The sequence below is a fragment of the Phyllostomus hastatus genome, unplaced genomic scaffold (assembly GCF_019186645.2).
Source record: "Phyllostomus hastatus isolate PE091 unplaced genomic scaffold, TTU_PhHast_1.1 phas_scaffold_345, whole genome shotgun sequence".
Lineage (NCBI taxonomy): Eukaryota > Metazoa > Chordata > Mammalia > Chiroptera > Phyllostomidae > Phyllostomus > Phyllostomus hastatus.
In genome coordinates, this window is record NW_025334024.1 from 12089897 (window position 1) to 12108743 (window position 18847).

The 18847-nt window shown below is 42.6% G+C and overlaps 1 protein-coding gene across 4 annotated transcripts in view; it reads left to right on the top strand.

Moving 5' to 3' along the window:
- Window positions 1–18847, top strand: part of WDR59 (WD repeat domain 59) — a 78090-nt gene that overhangs the window by 36658 nt on the left and 22585 nt on the right. For all 4 annotated transcript variants that reach the window (XM_045819108.1, XM_045819107.1, XM_045819109.1 and 1 more), the window contains exons 9-18: window positions 761–838; window positions 3400–3556; window positions 6807–6886; window positions 7888–8020; window positions 8153–8277; window positions 9933–10097; window positions 12600–12695; window positions 12850–13006; window positions 13711–13780; window positions 18620–18773. In XM_045819108.1, the coding sequence (XP_045675064.1) occupies window positions 761–838; window positions 3400–3556; window positions 6807–6886; window positions 7888–8020; window positions 8153–8277; window positions 9933–10097; window positions 12600–12695; window positions 12850–13006; window positions 13711–13780; window positions 18620–18773 (1215 nt within the window). The remainder of the gene's footprint in view (window positions 1–760; window positions 839–3399; window positions 3557–6806; window positions 6887–7887; window positions 8021–8152; window positions 8278–9932; window positions 10098–12599; window positions 12696–12849; window positions 13007–13710; window positions 13781–18619; window positions 18774–18847) is intronic.

An 18847-nucleotide genomic window follows, 5' to 3' on the forward strand; every position in this document is an offset into this window, starting at 1 on the left:
CTTTAAATTTTGTCTGAAGTGCAGTAAGTAGTCAGTACAATTTCAGCTGTTGTTATTGGTTAAATTACCCCACTTGGTGTAAAAGTGATACAGGTTGAAAACATGTCACTCTCACCTTTCGGCTAGAATCTTGTTTAACAGGCAGGCTGGCAGGGATCTGCCCCAAGGGTGGTCCTCTTGAAGTCCGGAAGTTCTCCTGTAAAGTTTGTAAACCGGAGATGGAGGTTTTCTTTGTCTTTGTCATAGTAGTGCGGCTGTGGGGGCTAACTGAAGTGCACTGCTGAAATGCACCTTTAGGGCAGCGGTCCCTAACCTTTTTGGTACCAGGGACCTGTTCATTAGCTCGCTCACCTGCCACTCACCTCCTGCTGTGCGGCCCGGTTCCTAACAGGCCACGGACTGTCACCAGTCTGCTGCCAGGGGGTTGGGGCCTTTGCCTCAGAGGACAAAACACATTGAGTTCTTATTTTAATAATTGAGTTTATTTTTAAGAGATTTTATTTATTGATTTTTAGAGGGGGAGGAAAAGAGGGAGAGAAGCATCGGTGTGAGAGAGAAACATTGATCAGCTACGTCTTGTATATACCCGAACTGGAAACCAAACCTGAATCCAGGCATGTGCCCTGACTGGGAGTCAAACTGGTGACCTTTTGCTGTGTGGGATGATGCCCATCAAACTGAGTGAGCCACACCAGTCAGGGCAGTGATTGAGCTTTTTAGTGGCATTTATTTCACAGTTATCCTGCTTTCTTTCTTCCAGTTCTGGGATTACCGCCAGCCTCGGAAATACCTCAATATTCTCCCTTGCCAGGTGCCTGTCTGGAAGGCCAGATACACTGTGAGTGTGACCCCCGTCTCATGCTGGGGGACTTTGGTCTAGGCTCAAGGGCCCAAGGGCCATTTCTTTCTTACTTTATGAGGCTGTTTTTCTTTCTTGATTTAGGGGTGGGACAAAAGGTGGTCATGTTGGCATAAAAGGTGTTATCTAATTGCAGTTAAAAATTTGCCCTTGGAATGTTGCGTAGGAATCTGTACTAGCATTGCTCACCATAGCTAGACTGGGAAGCTAGGCAGTGTGAAGGTGGTCCCTAACAGGGGAGGAGGGCCAGATGGAAGCAGAGGCCTGAGGGCTTGTGGTCAATGGATTGTGGTGGGAAGAGCTTTGGCTTTAGATTCAGAAGACCTGGGTTTGGGGCCCAGCAATGCCACTTAATTTTTTTCCCCCAGCTTTCCTGAGCTATGATTGACATGTGGCGTTGTGTAAGTTCCAAATGTACAACGTGTTGATCGGATACATGTGGCAAAACAATTACTGCCTTAGCAGTAACTGACACTTCCATCACATCATTACTGTTCCTCATCAGCTGTCAGGTATATAATACGGTGTTGTTGTGTTTAGTCACTAGACTGTACGTTAGAGCCCCCGAACTTGATCATGTAACTGGAAGTTTGTACCCTCTTGCCACCATCTCCTCTTCTTTCTCACCCCTCAGCCCTGGTAACTGCTATTCCACTTACTGTTTCTATGAGTTCAACTTTTTAAAAAAATTTTTATTGATTGATTTTAGAAAAAGAGAGGAGGGAGGGAGAAGGAGAGAAACATCATCAGTTTGTTGCTCCACACATTTATGCATCACTTGGTTGATTTTTTATGTGCCCTGGAGGGAATTGAACTTTGCTGCAGCCGTGGCAGATCGGGACAGTGCTCTGGGCAGCTGAGCTCTGCCCAGCCAGAGCTGAGTTCAGCTTTTTCAGGTTCCACGTGTAAGTGATAGCGCACAGTATTTGCCTTTCTCTGACTTATTTCACTTAGCATACTGCCCTCAAGCTTCATCTCCATTGTGGTACGTGGCAGTATTTCCTTCTTTCTCATGGCTGAACAATACTCCACTGTGTGTGTGTGTATATATGCGTGTATATATACACACACACACACGCACACACCACCCCCACACTGTTATTCATTCATCCATTGATGGACACTTAGGTTGTTTCTATATCTTGGCTATTGTGAATAATGCTGCAGTGAGACATTTAATATTTGTGTGGTCTTGGGCAAACAACTTGATGTTTTCGAGCAGTGGTTTTCTCCTTTGTAAGATAGGAATAATAATTTTCATGGTGCCTTCTTTTTTTAATTGTGATAAAAGCCACCATTTTAAAGTGAGTGATTCAGTGGCACTTAGTACATGCACAGTATGCCTTCCTTTTGAAAAAATCATATATTATAAACCACAAAATGCTACAAATACAGGGGTATAGTCAACCTCCAAACAATTGTTCTGTTGACAGTTTGATAGCTGCTGATCAGAGGTAATACGTTTCTCCTAGTGTCAGTTTGAAAGGGAGCCCAGGGCTGAGGAGAGCTGCCTTTGCACATTAAGGAACATGCCCCCTGGGGCCTTGCAGAGCACAGAGGATAGTTTGGGTATTAAGTAGCTTTTGCATCTGGGAATGCTTACCAGCAACAGATGTTCTTTTTTTTTGTCTTTTTTTGCTCAGTCCCTTCATTCCCCTCCCAGGTCCCACCCCCTCTCCCCCCACCCCCCAACAGCTGTCAGCCTGCTCTCTATCTATGGATCTGTCTCTGTTTTTCTTGTTAGTTCTTTTTTTCATTAGATTCCACATATGAGTGAAATCATATGGTGCTTGTCTTTCTATGACTGGCTTATTTCACTTAGCATAATGCTCTGGTTGTTCTTATGAATTGAAACACTCCTCTAGATTAACATGTTTGCTTTAAAAAAATAAACAGAGAAGTCCAGGAGTGCTGCCAGGAGGGGAGGTGTTGATAAACATGCTCCTAGGTGGTGATGGTTTATTCCTTAAAGAACAGTGTCTAATTATCAATCAGACGGGCTCCTTAGCTACCCAGCAGATTGGGTGTTGGTAAGAAAACTCGTCCGACCTCAAACTAACTGGAAAGGTTTTGTTGAATAGCTGCGGTATTGGGGCTGTGGGGAGGTTATGCCTCAGGTGGATGGTATGCCCCTGATGCATCTGCACCAGACAGGAATATCGCTTGCTGCTCTGGGCTTTCCCTGAGGGTGTCTTGCATGCGCACGCACGAAAGCTCTCCATAATTCATAGAGGGAGCTGTGTGCTGGGATGTGAAACAGTGTATGCAAGAGAGTCATTTGCTTATTTTAAAGATTTTTAAAGTTCTTCAAGTATTTGGCTTAGCTTAATTTTTTTTTTTTTTTACTTTCTGTGGTCCCTCCCAGAAGCAAATAAAAAGAAAAAGTCGATGTGATGATCAACTTAGGGTAATTGGAAAAATTTTTCCCAGTTGGATTGGGACCTTCCTTCCATCCAATTTGTTTTAGGAAAGAATTCCAACTTAGTTACTGACACAATATTCCCTGGAATAATGACCCGCTTTTTCCTTTCTTGCCACAGCCTTTCAGCAATGGGTTAGTGACCGTGATGGTTCCCCAGCTGCGGAGGGAGAACAGTCTTCTCTTGTGGAATGTCTTTGACTTGAACACCCCAGTCCATACGTTTGTGGGGCACGATGATGTGGTTCTGGAGTTCCAGTGGAGGAAGCAGAAGGAAGGTGAGTGTGCGCTAGGACCGCCGCCTGATGTCCTTCTGAGCCGTGTTCCACAGTGCTCAGTGAGGGCGGCTGTGTGATCCAGTGAGGAGGGCGTCGGAACAGGGCTGGGTTTTAGGAGTGAGAGAATCAGGGGTCTGCCGCCTTTACTCACAGGTGAGTAATGCGGTGGGTGGGCTGTGATTCTTCTCCTGAGTTTTCTCCCCTTCTCTTAGGTTCAGTGTAGTGTCTCCCCTGTGGAACAGGTCTACACAGAATTGATAGACTTACCGTTGGATCATTTCTAGGGCTGAACACTCTGGGGTCACTGTTCCCACTCTGTTGGCGAGGGAGACCTGAGGTCATCACTGCCCACCACGTGGTACTGGTCTCATCACAGACACACCGTAGTGTTTTACCTCCCATCCCCTTGAAGATAAATTTGGTCAAATGACGTGCTTTGAACGTGAAACATGAAACATCATGTGGTCTCTTCTGGGTTGAAGTATTAACCACCAGTGTGCAATTACATGCTCTCATTGCCTCTGCCGAGGCAGCTGGTGAAACTCAGGTGGAAATGCTCTGGTCAGGAGTGAGGGTGAGGTAGACGGTAGAGATACAGAGTGAGCATGAAGTCCTCACTGTAAAGCTGCCGAGATGTGGGGTTGTTTGTTATTGCAGCTTTATCAGCCGGCCCTCATTAATGCGGGGTCAGAAGTCCCATGGGAGTTAGAAAGCCTTCTGCCTCCGTTTCTCCACCAACTCACCTTGTGGATTTAGTTGCAGCCTCTCTTTTCTTGAGATCTTCCTGCCATGCTCTCTAAACATTTTACAGAAGTGTATTTCTTGGTCTTTTCATATCGTAGAAGGAAAGCCAGGCAGTGGAGTGGTGTGACTTGTCCGGAGCCCAGGAGAGGTATCTGGGAGACCTGGGGTGAGAGCAGCTGTCTTCTGACCCTAGCTTGTTTGTGACGCTCACAAACCTCTTCCAGGATTTTTTTTTTTAACAATAGCCATTAAGTCATTTTTTTTTAATTGTTGACACCCAGGGTTGTTTTTGAAAGGACTGTTTTGATCATCCTCTTAGTTTTTTATCTTTATTTCCGTAATCTCTCTTGCTTCTAGAAACATGAGGCTGCTTGGTCTTTACCCCATTAATTTGCATGCATGACTTTGACTTTCAACTTATTCTCGTGCATTTTGCCCTAATGAACAGATGATGTCATTGCCCCACTGTCTGGTAGGGAGAGGTTGGACTGCAGCTTTGGATAGAAATGAAAAGTGTTTAGTAACCAATTTTCAGTTATCTATGTCTATATGCCAGTGGGATGAGTTGTGGAAATTGGGACTGTCTGGCCAGTAGTAAAGTTTTGAGTACAAGTTATAGGTGTTTTATTAAATTCCTTTTTATTGTGAAATACATCATTCATCTAGAAAACTGCATAAAACACATACAGTTTAAAAAAATAATTATAATGTGAAAATCCATGTAACCACAGCCAAGGTCAAGAGGGAGAACATGTTGGAACTCCAAAAGCTTTCTGATTACAATCCCCTCTCTTTCTCCAGAAGTAAACACTATCCTAATGCTTCTTCTACAGTGATTAGTTTTTATCTTTTTACTTTTACCACCCATTTTTGCATTCCTCAAAATTGTTCAGATTTGCTTGTTTTTTTTTTGACCTTTTGTGAATGTAATCATCCTTCATGTGTTCTTGTGTTTGACTTTTTATTTTTATGGCCATATCTTCTTTGTTTTTATTGGACCACCTAAAGCTTTGATTTTGGCTCTCACTGCGGTGCAGGAGCGCGCAGAGAGGTGGAAGAGAATCAGAACGTTGTGGCCAAGGGAAGAGGGGGCCTCATGAGGGAGGTGGCAGCCCTTGGCTTCAGGTATTGCTGAAGGGTTAACATGCAGAGTAGGGAACAGCACTTAATTGTGCACAGAGGAAGCCACATAACCATTAAGAGAGGAGTTCCAGAGCCATTGAGGAAAGAAGCCAGCTTGTAAGTAGCTAAACAGAGGCAGCGGGGCTGGTTTGGTGAATGAAGGAGCCTCCAAAGGCAAGGAGTAGACTAGGTTGACTGGCGGAGGCTGTTGGCCTCTCTGTTTGAAGGCAAGGAGAAGACACCGGAAAGAGTGTGTGGGACAGCAAGGGCCCTTGAAAATGAGAAGGAATAGGGCCGAAGGCACAAGTGGAGGAGTTGGGTTTAGAAAGGACTTAAATATAACTTTTCTTCAAAGTCAGGGACATGAAAAGAGGCCGGCTGGATGGGGAATCAGAAAATTGTCGCTGTGAACTTGAGTCTAGATGGTGGGACTCATAACAGGCAGTAGCTCAGAGTCATTTCTGTCTTGCTTGGTTTGCACAGGGACGTGGTAAAACATGGACTGAGTGTTACCATGACAGAGAAGGAAAGGGACTTTTGTCCCTCACTCCCCCTGTTACCTTGGACAGACCGTGGTCTCTGTTTCTTAAGTTTCCCCACCTGTAAAATGAGGGAATTAGGGGGAGCAAAGATGGAATTGAGTGAAATTGGCTCTGAATTCTTTGCCCCCTGAAGATGCCGTGAAGGAGATTCTAGATAATTACCTGACGTGTCCTGCTCCTTCATAAAGCACTCTGAGCCTTTCAGAATAACGTCCCTTTGACCGGGCCTGATATGTGAAAATATAATTTGGTCAATTCAGAACGTTAAAGATTTATTTTGTAAAGAGATGTGTGTATCTTTTTACCAAAAATTATTTTAAACAGGAAGATGTCATGATGCATTTAAAACAATTCATTTTACAAAAATTATATTTATCCCCGGCTCCTCTGGAGCATATAAAAGAAGAACATTTGTGGAGGTGAAAGTTTAATGTGACATTAAACCCCAGCATCACTCTTCACCTGCTAATTTGCCAGTTATTATTTCACTTCATTTAGGTTTCTGCTCAGATGTGACTTCCTCAGGGAGTCCTGTCTAAAAATAGCTCCCCCATCAGTCTTATGCTGTGGTTTTTTTTAATAACACTATCACTGCCAGAAATGTTATTATATATTTATTTGCTTGTCTATTTCTACCATTGGAATGTGAGATCTATAAAGACAGAGATGATTGTATCCATGCTACAGTTCCTAGTGGCTAGAACAGTGCCTGGCGTATAGATGTTCAATAAATATTTGTTGAATGGATGGATGAATGAGTGACTCTCACTCCATTGCAACCTGCAGCAAAATTGTCATTGAATCCAGAAAAATTTCCGGGATTTTTATTTGGTGATTTCTAGGGTCCAAGGACTACCAGCTGGTTACATGGTCCCGAGATCAGACTTTGAGAATGTGGCGGGTGGATTCCCAGATGCAGAGGGTATGTATTCATTGCTGTTGTGGAGGAATGTAACCGAATACAGTGCAAGCTTAAAAAAAATACAAAATGTGGTGTTTGTGGAAGTTAGAGGATACTGGATAGGCATTTAATACATACTTGCTGGTTGGCCCAGTGGCTTGTGGGTGCCACACTGAGGCTTTGAGGTCTTCAAGCCAACTTCAGTATTCAGCACTTAAAGGCTGAAAACCTGAATGTCTTTTCTCCTCATGTTCTGGTATAAGACCATGAGTAGCAAATGGGTAGCAAACTGAGCAAATGGCCTGTGGGCTTCATTTCTTTGTCTTCTAAATGGGCTGGGAAGTTCACCCAGTGTTGAGAGCCTTCTACGTCTGTCAGTGACACCTGTTCTATGAAGCCTTTTCTAATTTGTGCCCCGTCAGTGGTATCTGTTTTTCATATGAACCACATGGTACCTGGTATGAACTGCTTTGCTCTGCCTCATCTCAGGGTTCTGTCTTCTCATCTGGTGGCTGCATTTCTGAAGGCAGGACCCGTGTGTCACTGGTATTGCCTTCCCCACAGCAGTCTGTACAGAACGGATGGAAAATGCTGGGTAAAATTTGCAGCACTGTTTAGCACGAAGCCATTCTTGAGCATTTTGGTCTATTATCATCACCTTATTGCCTTTTAAATCTATTTGCTCCAAAAAGTACCATTTGCTCTAAATGCTCTGAAGGTTATGCTATTTTTTGGGTTCACTGAATAACTCCATCAAGGCTTAGAATTTAAAATAATGTTTTCTGAGGCTTGCGTAAACTATGAACAGGATGAAAAATTCCAGGGTAGAATAATAGAGTCTATTCTCCTGTATATTTAACCAGGGAGAGTTGGCAATGGATAAGACCTGTATTGATTGTATCAGGTTTTTGTCTGACTAATCTATCCTTTGTGGTTCCCATTTTTAAGTCAGAACTCTAACCACATTCGACAACCATTTCCACCGGCTTCTCTAGACCTAGACCTTCTACCCTTTGTTGCAGCTTTGTGCGAATGACATATTAGATGGTGTTGATGAGTTCATCGAGGGCATTTCTCTTCTGCCGGAACCAGAGAAGATCCTTCACGCTCAGGACACAGATCACCAGCACAGCTCAAGCCACGGAGAGGAAGAAGGTAATTGGCTACACTGATGTTTTAGGGGAGGTGCCCTCTACGCAGTTCAGAGCTGCAGAAGGTACCTGAGAGCTGCGCTCTGACGCAGTATTGAAGATGCTTGCCAACAATTGAACCTCTCTCTCTTGCTAGTCTTAAGGGAAGACCCCCTGAGCAATCTGCTGGAAGAGAGGAAATCAGATCAACCAGGACTGCCTCAGACTCTGCAACAGGAGTTCTCCCTGATCAATGTGCAGATCCGAAATGTCAACGTGGAGGTACTCTGAGCTTAATGAATGGCCATCTCTCACGCAGATGGCAGTTGTTGGGAGAAGGGACTATTTCAGCTATGATTCTGGCTAGCAAATAGCTTTGCTGCTCTAACAGAGAAGTCTCTCTCTTTATTTTTTTATTTCCTAGATTTTCTAAAGAAACCAATGTTTTACAAATGCAGATATTTTTTTCTAACCATGTTACCTTCTCATAAGATGATCGAAGGGATTAACTGATCCGCACGTGTCTTAAAATCTTAGATGCTCCAACACCCCCTTTTACTGTCTGTGAAGATACTTAGATCCGGGAAGGCTCAGTGATCTGGCAGGTGCCTGGTGACGTTAATGGCAGGGCTGAGTTTGGAAGCCAAGCCTCCTGACTCATCAGGGCTTTTTGTGCTTTGTTGTCCAGTCTTCCCTTAAAGCCAGGTATATCTTTGATGCTTTAGATTCATAGTAAGAATCTGTAGTAAGTGACCAAACCTCTTTGTTCACTTCACACATGGAGAGGTTTACTCTTTTCCTTTTGGGTAGATATTGAAATTCTTTGCTTCTGAGAATTGTCTCTTTCTCTATAAAGGATTTTGAAAACTTAATTAGTTTTTCTTTTGCCCAGATTCAGTTAACAGTAGGCGTGGATATGCACACTTACAAATTATCTCATTCAGCCTTTAAAACAACTCTTTGACAAGTGCTTTTTATCCCCACTTTACCGATGAGGAAGTGGAGACACTACAAGGAGAAATGACTTGCCCAAGGTCAGCAGCCGTTTGGTGGAGGAGATAACGTTTGGACCCAGGTCTCCAGATTTCCCACGCACGGGGCTCTTTTCACTGTGCTCCAGGTGTCTGCTCTAGTTGGCAGCACAAAAAATCGGAAGAGATAAAAGATTCTTAGATTAATTGGTTATCTATATCAACTCGGTTTATACACCCTTGTCCTAGTTGAAACCAGTGTGGATACCTGGTGATCTAGTCTAAGAAGGAAATCTTGATTCCTTTCCCAGGAGTGCTTTTTAAAAATTAATGTGGTATAATTCACGTACCACAATCTACCCTTTTGAAGTGTATAATTTGGTGGCTCTCAGTGCATTCACGAGGCTGTGCGGTTATCACCACTGTCTAATCCCAGAGCATCTCCACCGTCCCAGAGGACACCTGTGTCCATTAGCAGCTGTCCCCACTCTCCACTCTCCCCAGCCCCGGCAGCCACTAATGCGGCCATTTCTGTGGATTTCCCAGGGAGTTCTTTTTAAATTGAGTCAGGTGTTTAACTTCTTCCTGTCTTATTTTCCTTTCTCAAAATAATGTTTCAGTCTACCTCACAACTTTAGGATGAAGCTTTAAGTCTGAATTCTTTGAACTTGCTAATTCGATTCTAGGGGGTGGGATGGAGGTGGCAGAGGATATGGGGTGAGAAATGGGAATTGAAAAAATATAATAAAAAAGTAAATGAATTTAAAAAAAAGGAAAAGAAAATAAATCGGTGCTAAAATTAATGAGTTGTCCAAATCTTCCAAATTAATTTGTTTTTAGAGATTCTACCTTCATCTTTGGAGATTTCAGGAACTAAGAGCCTTCAATTAGCGGATTTAAATCCATTTGCATCTAAAGAGCCTTTCTGCCGCGTCTCCAGAGCGGTTGTTGATTTGTCCGTTGCAGATGGACGCAGCGGACAGGAGCTGCACGGTGTCCGTGCACTGCGGCAACCATCGTGTCAAGGTGCTGGTGAAGTTCCCCGCGCAGTACCCGAACAATGCCGCCCCTTCCTTCCAGTTCATCCATCCTACCACCATCACGTCCACGATGAAAGCCAAGCTGCTAAAGGTGGGGATCCGCGTCCACCTGTTCGCCTTGCTGTTTGTAAGAGAGCTCTGCTCACGAGCATGAGTACCTGGGTTGAGGAGCAAAGTTGAACGAAAACGCCGATAGATGAGATTTGGAAGTCGTCTGTCCTGACACACTGCGGTGTTAATACTTGCTGTTCATTTTGTGTGGAACACAGTAGAGCACTGGCTCTTGACCTTTTTGAGGTCGTGGACACTCTTTGAAAGTCTAATGAAAACTATTGACCCTTCCCAGAAACACTGCACAGTGTTGCATATAATTTTGGAAATATTAGATATGAATAATACGCAGCTCTGTAATTATATTCAGTCTGTTCAGAGATCACATTAAAAGTAAATATTAATCCCAGGTTAAGAGCCTTTCAATACAATTTCATTTATCTGGAAACAACAGGCAAAATGTATTCTGAAGATAAAAGATATTTTGTTATTATTTTTTTATCCTTACCTGAGGACATTTTCATTTGCTTTTTTAGAGAGAGACAGGGAGATGGAGAGGAAGGGAGAGAGAAAAACATCAGTGTGAGGCAACCATCGATTGGTTGCCTTCACGCCAGGGATCCAGGCTGGGACTGGGGGTCTCACATGCCTCCGCCTGGACCAGGGATAAACCTGCAACCCAGGTGTGTGCCCCGACCAGGAATCAAACCCATAACCTCTTGGTTACTGGACAGTGCTCCATCCACTGAGCCACACTGTCTAGGACGAGAAAAGATATTTTATAATCAGGGGAAAAAAGCATACGGTCATTTAAAAAAATTCATTCCATAAAGAGAGACAGTGCCACCCTCGAAGAACCCTGAGTGTCTGAAAGGATGGCAGTGCTGAGTGGAGAAGGCACAGCCCAGCACCTGGTCTGTGCCCTGCAGGTTCAGAAACTTGCCTTGTCAGTTCACGCAGAGCGCATCAGGCAGAGTTCCCATGAGCAAGCCCCATGGGCTGGGGCTGACACACCCTCCTCAGTGCGAGCAGCATCACACGTGCAGTGACTACGATGCCCTGACAAAACCAAGTTTGCCTGAAAGCTGTTCACCTTTTGCCTGGTTTGTCTCATGCGCTTTATCTTCTTGGAATGTGAGCTGTAATAAAATTTTTATTTTATTTTTCAGTTAAATTTTATATTTGATATTGTTTTTAGTTTCAGGTATACAGCCCAGTGGTTATACAGTCACACACTTTACAAAGTGTTCCCCCCTAATATTTCAAGTATCTGTCTGGCACTGTACCTAGTTATGTAGCCAAGAAACTTTTCAGATATTGTAAGGATCTCTGAAATTACTTAGGTTTTGTGGTATTTGACATTTTGTACTTGGAATTTGAATATTTCATTGTCTTGTTTAGACATAAAAAAAACCAGATTTTACTTTTGGTTATAAAAATTATAGGATGAGAAGTGTCTTTAAAGGTTGGATTTGGCTGGTGTGGCTCAGTTGGTTGAAGCATTGTCCCGCAACCCAGAGGTCTCGGCCCAGTCAGGGCACATGCCCAGGCTGCAGGTTCAGTCCCCAGCTGGGTGTACGAGAGGCAACCGATCGATGTTTCTCTCCCTCTCTCTCTCCCTCCCTCCCTCCCTTCCCCTCTCTAAAATCAATAAGCATGTTCTCAGGTGAGGATAAAAATAAATACATTTTGAAAAAATGTTTAAAAGTTGAACTCAGTGATGCCTAGTAGAAATACAATGCATGCCACGTGTAATTTTAAAATTTCTAGTAGCCACACACAAAAAAATTTAAAGTAGGAGGTTAATTTCAATAATATTTTTACTTAATCTAATATATCCAAAGTATTAATATATCAACATGTAATCAACATGAAAATTAACATTATTGAGGTAATTTACATTTTTGTGTGTGAATTGGTGTGAATTTCACACTTCACAGCACACCTCGGTCCCAGCAGCCACACTTCACAGGCTCGGTGTGCCCGTGTTGGGCAGCGCGGGTGCAGTCTACATGCCGTCTTCTTCATGTATGTAAGGTTCAGTATGTGCCTTAAAAGGATGGGGTTTGTATTTGTAAACAACCAAAAAAAGGACACGTTACAACTTTCACTGACGTGAAATCTGTTCCCCTGACGTATACGAGTATGTATCACCCAGAGCAGTTTTCAGGTCGGCCCAGAGGGAGTTACTTCTACGGTACTGAGGTTTCTCACGGAGCAGGGGAGGGCAGGGGAGGAGGGAAGGAGCAGAAGCCACTACAAATAGAGTATTCATTCCGTTGCTGGAAATGTGCCCTCGCAGACCCACCGTGTGTGCCTGCCCTGGCTGAGGAAGGGGCTTCTCGAAGCGGGCTCAGAAACGAGCCTTCTCCCTGAGACTCAGGAGAAGGCGGAAAGCAGGACGTTGTGTGGGAAGCCTCAGGCACGGCTGTGTTCCAGTCTGCCTGCGTCTCCGGTGCTTCCGACCGCTTGGAAGAGTAGGAGTGAACCAGGAGGAAGTATGTTGCTATCTATTCTTGACCTTGTTTCATGCCTTTTCCAGATCCTGAAAGACACCTCCCTGCAGAAAGTGAAACGCAACCAGAGTTGTCTGGAGCCCTGCCTGCGCCAGCTCGTCTCCTGTCTTGAGTCTTTCGTGGTGAGGTTCTTGTACCAACCTGAGCTTTGGTGTTTTGTTTTGTCTCTTCCTCCCTTAGCTCCTGGGTACTCTGGTTTGTAGTAACGGACCCTAATTTTGTAATTCAACTATGAGACAGGTTGTGGTTTTTAGTCTGTTGCTTTTTAAATTTCAGAATCAAGAAGACAGTGCTTCCAGCAACCCCTTTGCACTCCCAAACTCCGTCACACCACCCTTACCCACGTTTGCCCGGGTAACCACTGCATACGGGTCATACCAGGACGCCAATATTCCCTTTCCTAGGACTTCCGGGGCCAGGTTCTGTGGAGCAGGTTGGTCTCTTTTTGGTTCTCTGATTCTAGGCTTTTTTAAAAAGATTTTATTTATTTATTTTTAGAGAGTGGGGAAGGGAGGGAGAAGGAAAGGAAGAGAAACTTCACTGTGTGAAAGATACTATTTGCCTCTTGCATGCCCTTAAGTGGGGACCTGGCCCACAACCCAGGCATGTGCCCTGACTGGGATTGAACCGTCAACCTTTTGGTTCACAGGCCAGCGCTCAATCCACTGAGCCACACCAGCCAGGGCTCTGATTCTAGGTTTTGAGAGAGAACAATTTTTCATTTTTTATTTCCTAAGAACTCAAAAGACTTCTGCAGTAGCATTACATGGTCCAACACCAGCTGGTGTCTGTGGACATATCCTGTGAATGTTCACCAGAATTACTGTCTTGATAAGTGAGGATTTGAGTCTTACTCAGAGTCCTGATTCTCAGTAGGGAACAGGTCCCCTAGCCGGGTGGTATAAAATACTTGTGAAGACTTTTCAGACCCCGTACATCCCATCTCTCCTGGATCCTGGAGATTCTGACCTTTGTCCTTGTTAAGTATCCTCTAGTCATGAGCCTCTGCACCTCACAGAAATGTGTTCTGTCCTTCAGGCATATTGCAATAGACAAAAGATTGACCAGTGCTACCTTAGGATACCCCACGTCTAGCTCACTGACCTTCATGTGCACATGTGATGTCTTCTTTGTCAGGGTACCTGGTATATTTCACAAGGCCTGTGACGATGCATCGAGCAGTGTCTCCGACAGAACCTACTCCGAGGTGAGTCTGGGGATACCGATGTAAGCTACATTCCTGAAGTGGGTGGACACGTGGGGATGACCACTGAGTTTGCCTTTGGATAACTTATTTTATCTTTAGTAAATACCTGTTAGATTTATTTGGGAAAGATAAGATTCATTAAATCGCAACTAAGCTTTCTACTGTGAAGTTATGACCAAACCACTAGAAGGAATAGCTTGATAAAAGCTGTTGTCAAAAAAGGCAAGTTTCTTTTTAATGTGCTTCCCCCTGTTGCTAAAGTACAATCTGAGCATTAAATACAATGAGAAAAATAGTGAGTGATCGTCTGGAGCCCCCACCAGTAACATGCCACTGCTGGTGTGACTGCAGCGTGTTCACATTCTCTTTAACCGTGTGAGTAGTATGTGGGCAAAACTCAGGCAATAAGGGAGCTTTCAGTTAAATTATGAAAGCTCTTCTTTCTTTTTTTTTTTAAACTCATCCCAGGGAAAGCCACTGTTAGATTAATGTGTGTGTTTTCTGTTTAGCCTTCATTACTTTTCTCCTTTTTTTAAGAGGCAATCTAGTGTAGACAGTGGGAATATGGACTTTAGAGAGAGAGGGAGAGGGAAATACAGTGTGAGAGAGAAACATCGATTGGTTGCCTCCTGTATGTACCCTGACCGGGGACCGAACCCACAACCTAGGTATGTGCCCTGACCGGGAATGAAACTCATGACCTTCTGGTGTACGAGACGACACTCCAGCCAGCTAACCCGCCTTGGCCAGGGCAGCTCTGTAGTTTTATGACCTGAGGACTGTGCTTGATTTTCCTCAACAATAATTGGGGATGATAATGGCACCTACCTCCTTTACTTGGAAGATTAAATGAGTTAATTCGTGTAATGCATTTAGAATGCTGTTCTAACTGCATTTTTTATTATTACTACTTTTGGAAAAAAGTTTTTTATTAGTAGTTTTATTGAGATGTAATTCACAGAGGATACGGTTGACCCATTTGAAGTGTGTAATTGAGTGGGTTTTTTTTTGTTTTTTTTTTTAAGATTTTATTTATTTATTTTCAGAGTGGGAAGGGAGGGAGATAGAGAGAAACATCAATGTGCGGTTGCTGGGGGTTATAGCCTGCAACCCAGGCATGTACCCTGGCTGGGAATCAAATGTGCGACACTTTGGTTCATAGCCCGCACTCAATCCACTGAGCTATGCCAGCCAGGGCTAATTGAGTGGTTTTTTAGTATGTTCACAGATATGTGCAGCCATCACTACAGGCAACTTCTAGAACATTTTTATTATTCCAGAAAGGAACTGAATGTCTCTTAGCTGTTACTCCTCTCCCCAAGTCCCCTATTCTTTTAGCCCTGGGCACACGCTGTTCTACTTTTGATCTATAAATGTGTGCATTCCAGACATTTCATATAAATGAAATCACACAGGATGTGGTTCTTTGTGACTGGCTTCTTTCATCTGGTATAATATTTTAAGGATCATACATATTATAGCATGTATCGGCACTTTATTTTTTTGCCAAATATTCATATATATATATATATATCACATTTTATTCATTTGTTAGTCAGTGGGCATTTGGGTTATTTCTACTTTTGGGGTATTATGAATAATGCTGCTATGAACATTTGTATACAAGCTTTTGTGTAGACATACATTTTCATTTTTCTTGGGGATTACCTAGGAGTGGAATTGCTGGATCATATGGTAAAGTTTTTTTTCTTTTTTTAATTAATACACTTTATCTTTTACAGCACTTTTACATTCATAATAACACTGACTGGGAAGTGTAGGAAGTTCCCATATATCTCTGTTCCCCTCACCCCCCCCGCCACACAACATCCCCCATAGTACTGGTTTTTAAAATTTAAGTGTGATAAGTTATATACCATAGACTTCCAGTTCTACACTATGGTGACCGTGATAACTTCTAAACCCTCCTGCTACAAACACCTGGATGTACTGGTGTGATATTTTAGGACACTTATGAATGAATAGCTGAACTAACAAGAAAGGAGACTGAGTCAAGTGCATGAGCGCTGCTGTCCTGGGAGTTTGCCAGTCTCTGCAATAACCCAGGCAGATGAGACCTTGGCCCTGAAAGAACTAGGAGTTAAGTGCTAGAGACCCCTTACATTACACTGGGCTCCTTATTTGAAAGATTGGACTAGAAAACAGTCACTCTCAAAGGAAAACAAAAGTATATCTATGTCTGAACTTCAGATCAGAGGAAAAAATGTTCCTGTTAGAAGGTTTTTTTATGCTAACGGTATTTTAAAAAAGATTTTATTTATTTATTTTTAGAGAGGTGGAGGGAGGGAGAAAGGGAGAGAAACATCAGTGTGTGGTTGCCTCTCATGTGGCCCCCACTGGGGACCAGGCCCACAACCCAGGCATGTGCCCTGACTGGCAATCGAATTGTTGACCCTTTGGTTTGCAGCCCGCACTCAATCCACTGAGCTACACCAACCAGGGCCCAACAGTATTTTATTGAGTTATAATTTATAGCACAAAATTGTGACGTGTATATCTTGATGACCAAGCACCCAGATCAAGACACAGAGCATTGCCCTCACCCCAAAACTTCCCCGGTCACTTTGCCTAGAGGAAACTGCTACTCTGACTTCTATCACTGTCATTTAGTTTTGCCTATGCTTGAATTTCATCTAAATAGGCTCATGTGGCTTGTGCTATTTTAATTTTATTTTTATTTTTTATGCTGTTACAGTTCCCACTTTTTCTCCCTTTCCTTACCTCTACCCAGCCCCACCATCTTCCCTCCCCAAGCCAGTCCCCCTATTGTTGTTCGCGTCCACCTGTTGTGCGTAAATGTTCTTTGGTTAATCCCTCCACCATCTTTTATTTTGTACACTCCCCCTCCACCCAACATGTGCTATTTTATGTCTGGCTTATTTTGCTCAACTTAATGTTTGTGAAATTGATCCTCATTGTTGCATGTACTCATAGGTTCATTGAACGAAAGTAATACAGTTTGTTTATTCACACACCTATTTTCTGTGGACCTACAAATATAAGTCCTTTTACGGATGTGTGTATGAATGTCTGTACCTAAGGAGTCATGTCCCTGGGTCAGAGGATAGTTGTGTGTTTAATTTTATTAGAATTGCCCCCAAAAGTCTGTGCCCAGCGTTTGTCTTGTACCATTTTACATTCTACCAGCAGTGTTCTAGAGTTTTGGTGGCTCTGCAGCCTCTCCAAAACTTGGTGTTTTCACTTTTACCTTTAGCTGTTGTGGTGGGTGTGTAGGATTATCCCCCTGTGGCTTTAATTTGCATTGCCCCTGGTGATGACTGGTGATGTTGAGTCAGGTTCCTGTGCTGATTGAGCATCTGGGTATCTTTTGAAATGTGCCTGTTCAACTGTTTTGCTCATTTTCTTGATTGTTTCTTATTATTCATTAATTTTTTATTGTTTAAAGATTTTATTTATTTATTTTTAGAGAGGGGGAAGGGAGGGAGAAAGAGAAAGAGGAACGTTCATGTGCAAGAGAAACATCAGCCAGTTGCCTCTCACTCCCCCAACCAGGGAACTGATCTGCAACCCAGGCCTGTGCCCTGACTGGGAATCAAACTGTGACCTTTTGGTTTATAAGCTGATGCTCAGTCCACTGAGCCACACTGGTCAGGGTTTATTATTTATTTATGGTAGTTTTTCATTTTGGTCAAGTCCTTTGCTAGATGTATGTATTGATTTTCTTTTAATCTGTGGCTTGTCTTTCTCCCTCCTTAGTGATTTTAGATGAATAGCATTTTTAATTTTTATAAAGTTCAATTCATAAGTTTTTAAATTTTATGGTTAATGCTTTTGTGTTCTGTCTAAAAGAATATTTGCCTTCCTGAAGGTCATGTAACTATTCTTTGTTTCCTTTCAAAAGGTTATAGTTTTAAATTTCCTATTAAAATCTATAATTAATCTCAGATTAACTTTTGTGTTTGATATGAACTAGAAGTCAAAGTTTACTTTTTCTTCAGTAGAGGGTATATCACTGATACAGCACCATTTACAGAAAAGATTTTTCTCATTCTGCATTGGTACATTTGTTGAAAATCAATTGATCGTGTTTGTGGATTTATTTCTGGATCTTTTTTGTTTAATCAATTTGTCTCTTCTGATACCAATATTATTACTGTAGCTTTATATAGGAAGTCTTCCAATCTGTCTAAGTCCTCCAAATTTATTATTTTTATTTAGGATTTGTGTTGGCTATTCTAGGTCCTTTACATTTCTATAAAAGACGCAATCAGCTCTTTGGTTTCTATGAAAAAGTTCAAATTTTGATTGGAATTGTTTTGACTCTGTAGATCAATTTGGAGAAAATCGATATCTTAACAATATGGAATTTTCCAATCCACTAACATGGAGTACTTTTCTGTTGTCTTAAGTCTTCTTTAATTTCTCTCAGCAATATTTTGTATTTTAAATGCACATTTTAAAAATTAAATTTGTTTCTAGGTATTTGATGTGTTTTGATGCTTTTGCAAATTAAGTTTTTAAAATGTTTATTTTCCAAATGTTTGCTTCTAATATATAGAAATACGGTAGATTTTTGTAGATCGACCTTGTATATAAATTTGCATACTAGTTTTAGTAGTTTGTAGATTCCTTTGAATTTTTTTATGTCTGTGTAGATAATCATAGAAACATTCTCTGCTTCTGCAGATAAAATGTTTTTCCGTTCCGAAAGTTCTCTTTGGTTCTTTTTTGAAGTTTGCATTTTCCCCCATTTTATCCATCTTTTCTTCTTGGTTCCATCAAGCGCTAAGAACAGCACTACTTAGAAATGTGGAAGTATTGAAGCCAGTATGGATAACGTTGCATTTTCAACCACAGATCTCTCTCGGCCTTGTCTGCTTATCATACTGGCTTGATTGCGCCAATGAAGATCCGCACAGAGGCCCCCGGGAACCTTCGTTTATACAGTGGGAGCCCCACTCGCAGTGAGAAAGAGCAGGTCTCCATCAGCTCCTTCTACTACAAGGAGCGGGTAAGCAGCAGAGCCACAACCCCTGATTCTTATCCCTGCCCTGGATTCTTCTTTGTCTTCCTGCCTGCCACGCT